This window comes from Biomphalaria glabrata, chromosome 1 (assembly GCF_947242115.1).
Source record: "Biomphalaria glabrata chromosome 1, xgBioGlab47.1, whole genome shotgun sequence".
In the NCBI taxonomy this organism is placed as follows: domain Eukaryota; kingdom Metazoa; phylum Mollusca; class Gastropoda; family Planorbidae; genus Biomphalaria; species Biomphalaria glabrata.
This window is the reverse complement of record NC_074711.1, coordinates 14,928,052-14,942,834: the sequence shown is the minus strand read 5'-3', so window position 1 is coordinate 14,942,834 and position 14,783 is coordinate 14,928,052. Positions and strand designations below refer to the sequence as shown.

Below are 14,783 nucleotides of genomic sequence, written 5' to 3'. Positions count from 1 at the left end.
GTTAAAGTCTCTCATATTATTTTTTTTTTGGGGGGGGGGGGGGTAAAAACCTCTCAAATTTTTCTTCTAAAGCCTCTAATATTTTTCTCTTTTGAGGCTGTAGTGTAATGGCGAATTGCTGAATAATAAAGTTAGTAATATTTTTATTAAAAGCTTCTAATTTTGAGTCTTGAGTTTGACAGGAACACAGTAAATAATACACATGTTTGTCAAATGCTTGACGTGTTTTGGATGGTCCTTCAGAGTTGAAGATAATCTACTTCCTAGTCCACAACTCCCGCAGAACGACGGGGATGGCAGTGGGCAGGGTATGAAAGAGGGACCATCGATACGACTGAAGGACAGTCCAGCGCGCATACCGCACGACCAGGCAGACAAACGTACTAGGTTAGAGACATTGAGCAAGTAGTCTGGTTAAATATTTCATAGAACCGAGTCCCTGACATCAATCCTTTGGTTCAAACCACTAGCTATTCAATTATTCATTCTGGTTTTATGTTTCCGAATCACGGAATGTACAGTTCCATGTCTGTTTCTAGAGTCGAGACCTCAAAAAGGAAGAACTGATTTTTACAAAGCTTATAACAGCTTACTCTGTATCCGTCTGGCCAAAAGTTGTGTACACGTTATGTCTTCAACACCCAAGTTTGAATCAGGTTACAATTTTGTACAGCTATTTCTTGTACTGACAAAACTATTGATAATTTATAATTTTGTTTGATATAGAACAAGGGAAAGAAATCGTACTTTAAAGATATGGGGGTATATGTTGAATTAGTCCCCTTGAGAAGACTTCTGCCTTGAGTGAAAAACTTTTTTTTAATTATGTATTTAGAAAGCGATCACGGTAACATTCCAATGATACCATTTTCTTCGTGTTTGATAAGTACTATTAAAGCATTACTGTATGTACAAAAGAAAACTCAGTGAACCGTGTGGTCTTTGAAAACAAGTAAACTCCTTGTGTTTATAAATGTTTGTGTGACTTATAAGTTAGTTAATAGTAGCAAGTAAAGTTAGACAATTTGTTCTCTAAGAAACTAAACTGTTAACACAGACATGAAGCTCAGTGTTTTTACAAAGCTTAGATCAGCTCACTCTGTCTGTCTGTCTGTCTGGGCGGAGTCTTGTACACGTTAGTTCTCCCACTTTCCAGTCTCGGGTCAAGTTGAAACTTTAAAAACAATCGCTGATGACATCACATAAATGAATCAAAAATGTAATGAATTAGTTTATGAATTAGTCGTAATTAATTTCAATATCATGTAGGTCGTTGTCACTTCCTTTTATGACATCGAAAGTGTATCATCATTATTATCATAAACATATACTTCTTCATCTGCAATATTAACACATATATGACAATTACATTTAGTTTGCAATGAAACTAGAGTTTTAAGCTCTATGTAGATTCAGATATCACTTCGAACTGTACACATAATAATGTGTAACTTGCACGATGAAATTTATACAGGAATATTTTGAAACATGACATTCTGATTAGTTTTGAACACGAATGAACAGCTGAACATTTTGTTTGTTCTTCCACAGAAACGTGTTTCCAGACAATTTGATTGTCACGTGTTTCAATGCGGTAAGTTTTTTTTTCATTGCTTTTGTGTCTCCAGGGGTTGTTCACTTGCAACGTCCCTACCAATATAGCAATGGCTTGAGTGTCGTTGTTGTTGTTGTTTTCTAATGAAAGTCACTTAAACAATTAGCCTAAGACAGGAACGCTAACAATATTTCCAGTGTGAAAAGATTATTTTAAGATTGTTTAAATATTGTTTTGGGATTGTTTTAGGACTTTTTTGATATTGTTTTAAGATTTTGTTTTGGAATGTTAGCAAATAAAATAAAAAGAGATCAAAGGCTTCGTCTCTTGTTTGTTCTACAAGTTTCTGAAGTCATTTCAAATGGAAAGTTCTAAAACTCTTGTGGAAAACACACGAAGGACCCGGGGGGGGGGGGATAGCGGCAAGCAGGAAACCAAAAAGTAAACAATATGTTGACAAGTCGAGTTAATCTGATTAGATACATTTTTTAGGGGGGGGGGGAGGGGTTAACCACTCTAATTTGACGCACTGTCTCCATTCATGTTATTTAGTTGTTATTTCTTTTTCGGAAATAAATGCGTTTGTAATGTGCATAAGCTAGTTCGACTAAATATTTCATGGTGTACTCAGTAATAGTCGATACTATTAATTCAATATTTATAGTCAAATGGTATTCACCGTCTAGTACTCCCCTACCCCCCCCCCCTCCTTTTATACTTATGTTGCCTCTTTCCATGTAGTACAAAATATACAAATGTGTTTATCTTTATAACAAGCATGTCCTAGGCAGGACAAAATACCTGAACTTGTGTTTTTATAACAAGCATGTCCTAGACAGGACAAAATACCTGAACTTGTGTTTTTATAACAAGCTTGTCCTAGACAGGACAAAATACCTGAACTTGTGTTTTTATAACAAGCTTATCCTAGGCAGGACAAAATACCTGAACTTGTGTTTTTATAACAAGCATGTCCTAGACAGGACAAATTACATGAACTTGTGTCTTTATAACAAGCTGCCTAGGCAGGACAAAATACCTGAACTTGTGTTTTTATAACAAACTGCCAAACTTCTGAGTTTGTTTTGCACATACCTTCTAAAATACAAATCATTGAGTCCTTGCCCATACCATATGCAGGACGTCATTTGATGACTGCAAACTGGATTCAAACTCTGGACCATTGTGTCTATAGTCCGAAGCGTCTACCAAACGACCAGGAAGCCACCCCTCATTTAGTTTTGTTCTGTTTTCCGAGCTGTTTCTGACCATCCTGTCTTCCATATATCTCTTGGACTTTCTTTACCTTTCTTTACTTCTAAGACAATGACAGCTTGTGCTTGCTATTATCTTGTTATATGCACCAATCAATGTCAAGGCTGCCTCTCCATAGAATTTACATTATTCTCTTGTTGACCTTTAACCATTTCTATCATTCTGTAATGTTCAGTCATTTTATTTGGTTTGTCTAGACCACAACTTGTCCCTAGTGCAACAATTTTATAGTTTGGGTTTTGATTAGCAAATGGCAGCACAATTTTATTGACAAACACTATTGAATGCTATTTTCTATTTCTGTGACACGAGCGCATTAAAGGGCTAACAGTTATAACTATGGCTATGTCATCTTATCTGTCTTGTATTTGATACATTTGAATAGTTATTTTTATATGTTGCTTATTACTTGACAAGTGTGGTCATGGTGAACAAGGACACGTCTCATTGGTTCCAGAATACTACTGAGACTGGGACGTACTGGTCGTGGTGGCTGAGTGGTAAAGCGCTTGGCTTCCTTACAGAAGGTCTCGGTTTCGAATCCGGGGGAATACTGTTTTTTTTTTTTTGTATTTTGCCATTTTTCACCCATATCTAATATGTACCTGATATTAGTTGGGAAACGTATAGACCTTTAGTCGTTGTGCTGTCCACACGAGACCCTCGTCAGCCGTCGGCCACAGATACAGACGATCTTTATATCATCTCCCCTATAGGAAAGGCAGAGGCTTCCAAAGACGTTAAACATTGTTCGGTCTCGACAAAATAGCTTTATGTCAATGTTGCTTAGAAGACCAAAGATGATGATTTCAATGTTAGGAATTTCATACATCTATTAAACATACATGACTAGCAGCACCAGGGACCCAGTGTTTAAGAGAGAAAGTAGTGAATTAAAATGCTTACGTTGAGGAATTTCATTGTTGCGACAAAGATTCAAATTTTTATCGGCCATATCATGAAGTTGCTCAAATCGAGTGCATATTTCCATGAATAATCCAGTCTCAGGTGGTATACATTTCTCACCGTAGTTTGTGTGTGTGTGTGTGTCCATACTGAAACTTCACATTTTTCTCCTGGCAGATCAACTTGAGGAGCCCGAATATCTGTACAATTCAATGGAATGATGAGAGCAGCCAATGAATTGTGAATTGTGATTAAGAATTGACTTTTGGAATACATTTTCGACACCGAAGAATCAACCCCTAATGACCACAGAATTATTGTATCTTTGACCTATGCAGCATCTTTACTAGCATCTTAACCTTAATGCTTATGTCTGTGAGAATTCTGGAACTTGCCCAGTTATCATTCCTGAAAAATAGAAGTTTGAATCAGCCTTGAGATGTTAGGTGTATGTGGGACATTTTAACAAGCTTTCTTTGAGACGTCAAGTGTATTGTGGGAATTTCATTCATCCATGAGATGTCAGGTGCATTGTGGAAGTTTGATCCAGCCTTGAGATGTCAGGTGCATTGTGGATGATAAATCGCGAAATGATTGACTTGTTTTTTTTTTGCTATATAGTTCGCCTTCAAAAGTGACAATTCTATTATACAATAAATTACCTATGTATTTGTAATACATGTACATGTAGTCGACCTGGTACTTGTATAGTAAAAGTTGGTCATGTCATCAATCTTGTTTTTACTTTTACCCTGATGCCCACATAGCGTCAAATATTTCAATTAAGGTCAGATAAATTACTTGGTCTCTGTAGAAACACTGATGTATATCGTGAACCAACAAAAAGCTGAGAGAGGAAGCAGGCCTCTCTGCAGCTGACCAAACCTATCCATGCCAGGTATGTGGCCGGCTTTACAAAGCGAGGATTTGACTTTAAAGTCGTCTTCGAGTTCATAGGAAATGAAAAATGTGTGCATCTTCGATAAGGAAGGAGGAGCTCTATATCGTGAAGTAGTGCTTAAAAGTAAATACATACCAGTGGGAGGGGTAGATTTGAAGTCCCTTACAATATGACTGCCTACAGCAGCCCCACTAGCACAATGCTAAGTACACCTCTGGGATTTTCAAACAAAAAGGTAATACTATTAATCTGTTATCTGTTTTTTTTTTTTATTTTTGACATCCGGTTTGCTAAAGTATAGTAAAGGGGTAAAGAAACGAAGACAATAAGGAGAAATGTGGTAGCGATATTATGAAACTTAAAAAAAAAACTCAAGAAAATGAAAAGAGGAAAACTGGAAGAGACTTTGAAATGAATTTTATTTGAGTTTTTATTATTCATCGATTTACCTCTGTTTATGAACATCTTCTATATCAATGTGAGCCAATTTGAAGAAGAATACTTTTTGTTCAATAAAAAAAAAAACTATTGAAAGCCACCATGACTTAAGCATCAGTTTGATCTCCGGAGTCAAAATGACCCGACGAGTTCTTTCATCCCCACAAACCAGGCAATAAAAGCCGAGACCTTTCTAACTCAATAAACGACCATCTCTTTTAATTAATTCAGATTTTTTTTTATTGCAAATAGGCGAAATTCGCCTTTGATATTCTCAATCAATAGTTGTATCGAGTGTGTGTGAAAGTGCATGTGTGTGTGTGTGTGTGTGTGTGTGTTGTGTAACATACAAGCTATGTATCCTCGTACTATGAAGTATTTTCTAGCTCCCAAAACCCAGCTTTTGAAAATAAGAAAATTGAAAGTCTTGTGGCAGCATTCAATTAATATCTAAAATGTAATTAATGGCCTTCTTTTCAAACGACTTCCGCACAAAGATCACCTTATAATAAGAATCTAATCTACACTGTTAATGTAAATGATGTCAACTACAGCAACAACATCAACAACAACAACATCATCACCAACAACAAGAACATCAACAACAAACAACAACATTCACAACAACATCAACAAACAGCATCAACAACATCATCAACAACAACAACATCATCATCAAAAACATCAACAACATTATCAACATCATCAACATCACATCATCAACAACAACAACATCAACAACAAACAACAACAACAACATCAACAACAGCATCAACAACAACAACATCAACATCAACAACATCATCACAACATCAACAAACCACACCAACAACAACATCAACAACATCAACAACAACAACATCAACAACATCAACAACAACAACATCATCACAACATCAACAAACCACACCAACAACAACAACATCAACAACAACATCAATAAACAACAACAGCAACAACAACAACAACAACAACAACAACAACAACATCAATAAACAACAACAACAACAAAAACATCAACAAACCACACCACCACCAACAACAACATCATCACAACATCAACAAACCACACCAACAACAACAACATCAACAACAACATCAATAAACAACAACAACAACAACATCAACAACAACATCAATAAACAACAACAACAACATCAACAAACCACACCACCAACAACAACAACATCATCACAACATCAACAAACCACACCAACAACAACAACAACAACATCAACAACAACATCAATAAACAACAACAGCAACAACAACAACAACAACAACAACAACAACATCAATAAACAACAACAACAACAAAAACATCAACAAACCACACCACCACCAACAACAACATCATCACAACATCAACAAACCACACCAACAACAACAACATCAACAACAACATCAATAAACAACAACAACAACAACATCAACAACAACATCAATAAACAACAACAACAACATCAACAAACCACACCACCAACAACAACAACATCATCACAACATCAACAAACCACACCAACAACAACAACAACAACATCAACAACAACATCAATAAACAACAACAGCAACAACAACAACAACAACAACAACAACATCAATAAACAACAACAACAACAAAAACATCAACAAACCACACCACCACCAACAACAACATCATCACAACATCAACAAACCACACCAACAACAACAACATCAACAACAACATCAATAAACAACAACAACAACAACATCAACAACAACATCAATAAACAACAACAACAACATCAACAAACCACACCACCAACAACAACAACATCATCACAACATCAACAAACCACACCAACAACAACAACAACAACATCAACAACAACATCAATAAACAACAACAACAACAACAACAACATCATCATCATCAACAACATAAACAACAACAACAACATCATCATCATCATCATCAACAACAACATAAACAACAACAACAAAAACATCATCATCATCATCATCAACAACAACATAAACAACAACAACAACAACATCATCATCATCATCAACAACAACATAAACAACAACAACAACAACAACAACAACAACAACAACAATAACACGATTCAAGAGAGACGTGCGATCTTGAAATAATGACGACCATCTCGATTTAATAGATGTCTCAATGGATTAATGAAATATATTTAGTTCAATTGTCTATTTTGTTCGATTCGACAGACTCTTGATAAAGCAAGGGCCCATGAGAAGATTCGAAATTGATGCCCCCGAAAAACTTTATGACAAAAACTTTATATATTTTTTTAAATGATGACGACACTTCATTACTTTTAAGAGTTTGACAGGCTCAGCTCAATGATAATAAAAAAACAAATCAACGCTGAAGTGATTTGATACATCTATGATTTAGCGATTCAGGCCAAACTTTCACTCTCTATGTATTGCTGAGGAAAACTGACGATTCGACTGTCTCAGACTTGTCGAGTTTTGATTCCACAGATCTGGTATGGGAAGCTATTGGCTCTTGATAGGTCTGGAGACATGCCTTCACTAGGTGCAACTGCAGAGTTACTATCCCTGGATTTTAAAAGAGTAGAAATGAGACCCAAAATGTTAATTGCTTCTAGGAAAATAAGTTAGTTTTTGTGTTCGATAAGAACTTATTTAGACAAATATTTCTAACCCTAGTCAACGCTTTGATTTAAAGAACGTTCAGAGTACTGTCAAATTAAAAGGTAAAGCTGGAAATAAGATACCCTTAAATATGAAGATTATTTTCATCTCATAAACAATAAATGTTTTTAAAATATTTTTATAAAAATAAATGTGTTTGAAAACTAGATACTCGGAGGAAATCAATTTGTTTATTTTTAATTGACTCTGTGGCACTCCAGTGTAGTATCTAGTAATGAGGATAACACCATTGCTATACTTGATACGACATTTAATAAGGAAAAAAAACTTGCTTCAAGAAAGGATTGCACTAAATGGTAAATAACTAGAATTTTTCAGATTATCATCATTTTGTATTGCTTCTCAATATCCTCGAGGGCGCCTTCACAATAACACGAGACTCACTGATCTGGCATAATAGCTTGATGATTGGCCAGAAGCTGTAACTTGCAAGAAAATTAAGAAGGAAGCAATTGAAATAAAACTATTGATTAACTATTAACGCGGGCCAGCATTAACGCAGTTCCAGGGTGTTTTAGAGCACATTAAGCGGAGGAGAATTTTTATTGAACTTCAACAGTTTTCTCAGAACATGAAGAGTTTTTTTTTCCTGTTCTATTTTTTTAAAAAATGTTTTATATTTTAAAGTTTAGATGTTAATTTATGTAAAATGTTTTTTTTCTTTCTAGGTTCTTACAAAAACTATTATTGTGTTTTTTTTCAAATATGAATTGTGATAACGGTCTTGTTCAACAGTGCTACTGGGGATAATAAATGAGAGACATTTTAATGAAATTGGTATTAATTTGAATTCCTTTTATCTTCTCTATTTGTTTACTTAGGCGAAAAACTTTTTTTTTTAAATCTTAAAAATTAGAAATTAATATTTAAATTACAGAGAAAAGAAATAACATAGTTAGTTCCCTTTGTCGTTTGAACATTTTGTACATTGGAAAAAAATGGAACGAAATTATGATTACATATTAGTTTTCATGTGAATTTATGATAGCAAATAATGATAGCAAATAATGATAGCAAATAATGATAGCAAATAATGATAGAAAATAATGATAGCAAATAATGATAGCAAATAATGAAAGCAAATAATGATAGCAAATAATGATAGCAAATAATGAAAGCAAATAATGATAGCAAATAATGATAGCAAATAATGAAAGCAAATAATGATAGCAAATAATGAAAGCAAATAATGATAGCAAATAATGAAAGCAAATAATGATAGCAAATAATGATAGCAAATAATGATAGCAAATAATGATAGCAAATAATGATAGCAAATAATGATAGCAAATAATGATAGCAAATAATGATAGCAAATAATGATAGCAAATAATGAAAGCAAATAATGATAGCAAATAATGATAGCAAATAATTAAAGCAAATAATGATAGCAAATAATGAAAGCAAATAATGATAGCAAATAATGAAAGCAAATAATGATAGCAAATAATGATAGCAAATAATGATAGCAAATAATGATAGCAAATAATGATAGCAAATAATGATAGCAAATAATGATAGCAAATAATGATAGCAAATAATGATAGCAAATAATGATAGCAAATAATGATAGCAAATAATGATAGCAAATAATGATAGCAAATAATGATAGCAAATAATGATAGCAAATAATGATAGCAAATAATGATAGCAAATAATGATCAATAATTTAGAAACGTCAACAAAACTTGGATCGCTTTTGTGGCTTTCATTTGTCCCGACCACCCCCACCCCCATGGCCTCTTCGGTTACTTTGTCCAGCTTTGAGCTGTCCAATCTCCTGTCACTTTTGAAATGATTTGGAGATGATGGTCAAGATAAACCCATCCAACTTATCAAGGCGAAACATTTTTGACCCACTTATCGGAAGCCAGATCAGTGACATTCGATGAGATGTCGGTGTGACAATGTTTTACAGCCGAAGCGTCCATGCATCAGAGATGTGAATCTTAATAAATTAAAACATGAAAAGTTATTGATGAGTAAGATGATCATTACATTTCTGAACTTTGTCAAATTTATATTAAATTACATTTTACAACGTTGATATCAACTCAATCTGTCTGTCTTCCCGTCTGTCTGTCTGACTATCTGTCTGGTAAAATGTGTGTACACGTTATTTCACCCACACCCATTCTCGGATCAATGACATAGACAAGACATGAATCAATAAAAAAGTAACCAATATGATAATTAATTACTGGCTAGTATGTATACTGTTCAATAGCAACAAAGGAAACTTATACTTCAGTATTCACAGATATGGCTAAATTTGTTGGGTTTAGTCCATTTAAATAATTGTTAACGCTTTTTGTTCCTCACGCATTCTCCGATCAAGTTGATACACGAAAAACATGAATCAATAAACAAAAATACTCAATTACTCAATTAATTATTGTAATTAATTATTTTGTTTGATATCCAATAAGAGAAATAACTTTAGATACATTAGATCTATTTTTAAGGACGGAGTTTCTTCCCCTTTAGATACGCTTTGTTTTTTTTTTAAATAAGGAATTTTTTAATATTTTGATTGTTTATATTTTCTTGTTAATGTGATTAGTTAGACAATTTCTATTTCTTTCCCTTATTCGATACCAATATTATTAATCCAAAATAATTAATATCTAAGAGTTAATAATCTAATTGGTCATTTCTTTTATTGATTCTTGTGTTATCAGGTAAAAGAAATAATTGTGCAAAATTTCAGCTTGATCTGAGCTTGGGTGTAGGAGACATAACGTGTACAAACTTTTTACCAAACAGATAGACAGAGAGCGAGCTAATAAAATAAGCTTTGTAATAAAAAATATTGGCAACTTTGCTTTGAGAAGCTCCGTGTAACAAAGAAGTCATTGGATGCCTTGTTGTAGAAACTCTTATTCAGGAACAAAAGTTGACTAATTGAATTGAACTCTGATAACAAGTGTTTTATTTCTGTCTGCGGAACAAACAAATGCAACTAGTTTATCTAATTTTTTTTTTTTTTCTGTTTAGTACCGCACCAAGGAAGTCCGTGTACCAATCATGTCAATACCAGTGGTCAACCTTTCAGCTACCACCACATCGACCATCACTACAGAGACGATGACCACAGAGAGTCCACTGGCCACCACCCTCAACGAAACAGGTGAAATTGGAGGTCATTGTTGAGTTTAAAGTGATCATTAAAGGTCAAAGGTTAACAGTCGTTTTTTTTAAATCAAATTATTTCTTTCAAGATGGTTTTACAAAGCAGCTGCTTTAATCTCTCCAGCTGCGAACCTGTGTTTAAATTTTTTAAAGAGAGGGTTGAAACTTGAAAGACTCAAACCTAAAACCATCAGATAAGTAGCGGCGATCTCTTCTCTTGAGCATTTCTAATCTCTCCAGCTGCAAACCTGTGTCTATCAAAATCAAAGAATTAACAAAAAAACTTCATGATGGAAACCTTTTACAAGAAACATTTTTAAAAATGTTGGAAAGCCAAAATATGTTCACCGTGTACTGTTATATTCAACAGTTAACAGCCAATTACTTCATTGGCTGGAGATGGTTCTAGGAAGTGGGAATAGCATAAGAAAAACTAGATGCTAAGTTTAAAACACTAAGCAATTAAGAACAGATCCAAAAATAAAATTCTAAAATAAAATAGGAGAGGATTATTCCTTTTATAGTACACTTTGCCTTGTCACTGTTTATTGTATTCATACTGTTTTGTGTAATCTCTTTATTGGTCGACGTGTATCTGGAGAGTTGGGAATGTTTGATGAATACAAAAGAAGGGAAATAATCACATACATATCAAACTATGAAGTGTACGTAGTGCACAAGGGTCAGAGGTCAAGGCTGATAACTTGTAAAATAATAGTTTGTAGAATCTTTTACATGTTTTGGATGTTCCATCAGATTCTGAAGATAATTACATCCTAGCCCAAATCTCCCATGGGACGATGGAGGATGGCAGTGTTTTGGGTTCAAACGAACCTCAGTCCAGAATGTATACCACACAACCAGACATCCAAATGACTTACCTGAAGCAGAAAATAATTAGGACTAGATCTACATTGCATTTCAAGCGTTTCAAGCGCCCCAAAACTTTCAAACTTTGCCAAAAACTGAAGATAAAGAGATTGAGAGAATCCTTTGTCCTTGAATTATCAGATCAGAAAAAAAGAAGAATCAACATTCAAGCCCTTTGATTCACTCAATGAAGTAAATAGTTACATCTTTACATACTAGTATTTAAAAATTCAAATGGAATTCAAATAATTCTTTAAGGTAAACAAAGTTCAAGGTCAGACGTAATGGATGGCTGCCTGGACATGCGGGATGCGCGCTGGACTGTCGTTTGGACTTCTAGATGGTCCAGGGTTCATACCATGCCCACTATCATCCCCTGTCGTCCTGCAGAAGGTTTGGACTAGGAAGTTAATTATCTTCAACTCTGAAGGAACATCCGAAACATGTAAAACATCCGAAACATGTAAACCTCTTGCGCGTACCAAGACTAGTGACACAGAGATTATGTTTTTCTATGTTGTTGTTTTTTGTTAATTTTTGTTGTTTGAAACAAAAAAAAAAAAAGAAGAAAACGATACTATTCTTATTTGGTTTGTTTTCAGAGGAAGTCCAATACGACATTTCACTACTCAACGAAGGCACGGGAAAACCAAATGTCCTGGGAATCGTCACTTTCGCCATTCTTTTCGGCATCATGCTGGGCAGGATGGGAGAGAGGGGGAAACCCATTCTGGCTTTTTGTGATTGTCTGGTCGAGGTCACCATGAAACTGTTTACCTTCTTTTTGTGGTGAGTTCAGAAATACGTCACGATCATGTGTAGCCCAACATTTGAAGAATGTCCTTGAACTTCATTTGATCATTGCTTTTAGTAGTCATATATTTTTATTTTTAGTTAAAGTTTCCAAAGGTGTGACTGTCATTATTGTTTCTAAAATTGTCATTCTGACTTTCTGAGTGTAAAGTGTTATCTACTTTCTTTTATAAGAAAATGAGAGAATTCAAAGAGTGACTTTGTACACATTGGTTTAGCCTGCACGTTCTTTCAGGGTTATATTTCATCATTCTGACATACAGTGTTTATTTACTTGTCAATATCTGCGATTGGCTACAGCTTGGTCAGCTAACAAAGTGGGGGGGGGGTAGAGTTTGAATCTGAACTTGAGCATAGTTGTGTTTGCTGAGTGCCTAAAGGAAGCCTTCTCCCAGATACAGCCCTCCTCCTCCCACTGGTCTACAAAAAGAGATTGGACCATAGCACACTAAGCATGCTTTAAGCATGAAAAATGCGCTATGTCATTATAATTACAAGTGCATCTCTATATATGAGAGATACGTATTTCGATGTTAATATTTATTATACGTTTAAATTTCCTGATTTATTTTAAAGTTTAAAGTGTATGTTTAAATTCAACAAAGTTCTAGATCGACGTTTTGTTCTTTTAAGTCTCTTATCGAGTTTTTCATTAAACTATTTGAATCTAACTGCAATGTTGTTGTTTTTTAATAAATCATTACATTGGATTGACTTGTGCTACAGGTATTCTCCCTTTGGAATCGCCTTTCTGATCGCTGCCAAGATCGTAGAAATGGAAGACTTTTCAGTTCTGCTGGGCAAAGTTGGCATGTATTTCATCACAGTCCTGATTGGTCTTTTCATTCATGGCTCCATCGTTTTGCCGCTCATTTACTTTGTACTGGTACGGAAAAACCCGTACACTTTTATCTACGGCATCTCCCAGGCTTTAGCCACAGCATTTGGAACATCGTCCAGGTAAGGCGGTCTAAATGTCCATCACACCAACACGAACTGGTCTAAATGTCCATCACACCAACACGAACTGGTCTATATGTCCATCACACCAACACGAACTGGTCTAAATGTCTATCACATCAACACGAACTGGTCTATATGTCCATCACACCAACACAAACTGGTCTATATGTCCATCACGCCAACTCGAACTGGTCTATATGTCCATCACGCCAACTCGAACTGGTCTATATGTTCATCACACCAAATCGAACGTGTCATCTTTGTTTACTCTTAGACTAGTGTTTCTCATCCTTTTTTTTCATTCGCAGGCTTCAAATAGAGATTTACTTTTGATTGGACAGTATTGCTTAACATAGTGCATTGAAAAAAAAAAAAAAAAAGACAATTTTCAGGTTTTTCTTTGCATTTATACTTACAATACGATTGAAATCTACATTTCTACGTCATTCGAATTTTAAAAGACTGTTGCTCTTATGATTGGCCTGGAGCCGATTCCCTGACTAGTATATAACTGCTAAGTATGCATTAGCCATAAATGGACAGTATATGACTGCTAAGTATGCATTAGTCTTAAGTGTCCAGTAGCCTATATGACTGCTAAGTATGCATTAGCCACAAACGACCAGTATATGACTGCTAAGTATCAATTAGCCATAATTTCACCTTTGATAAAAAGACTGTACAAAAAATGTAATGGAATCAATGAGTTCCGTGGTGCGTATTGGGACTAACCTTTATTCGCTGTATTTAATTCATTCGTGTTCTTATGAAATAACTTTATGGCTTTTCTTTTAGATGTAACATTGACATGATATATGTCGCAATCTAAAGTATATATGTCGCAATCTAAAGTATATATGTAAAACGTACATTACTGTCAGTGTTAGTAGCACAGCACGTTATAAACTTGTTGATAACATTAGTTCGGTAATTCTCTATGTTCTCTATTTTTGTTTACCAGTTCTGCCACAATGCCGGTCACATTAAAATGTCTGGAGCATAATAATCACGTCGATTCCCGAGTGGCGTCTTTTGTCATTCCTGTGGGGGCGACTATCAACATGGATGGCACAGCCCTGTACGAGGCTGTGGCCGCCCTCTTCATCGCACAGGTTAACAACCAAAGTATGAACTTCGGAAATATCATCACCATCAGGTGAGTGGACCATAGTGGTCAAGTAGTTTAGCGTTCGACTAAATATCTTGCTTACAAATGGCATCAGTGGTCAAATAGCTCATGCTGCAGTCATAGTA

The 14,783-nt window shown here is 34.9% G+C and overlaps 1 protein-coding gene across 3 annotated transcripts in view; it reads left to right on the top strand.

Moving 5' to 3' along the window:
• LOC106060444 (excitatory amino acid transporter 1-like) overlaps positions 1–14,783 on the top strand; it is a 104,029-nt gene that overhangs the window by 21,160 nt on the left and 68,086 nt on the right. For all 3 annotated transcript variants that reach the window (XR_008776977.1, XM_056024077.1, XM_056024085.1), the window contains exons 2-6: positions 1,552–1,594; positions 10,749–10,881; positions 12,356–12,542; positions 13,293–13,526; positions 14,491–14,685. Coding sequence is in view for 2 of the 3 variants with exons in the window: in XM_056024077.1 (XP_055880052.1) it covers positions 1,552–1,594; positions 10,749–10,881; positions 12,356–12,542; positions 13,293–13,526; positions 14,491–14,685 (792 nt within the window). In the remaining variant the exon portion in view is untranslated. The remainder of the gene's footprint in view (positions 1–1,551; positions 1,595–10,748; positions 10,882–12,355; positions 12,543–13,292; positions 13,527–14,490; positions 14,686–14,783) is intronic.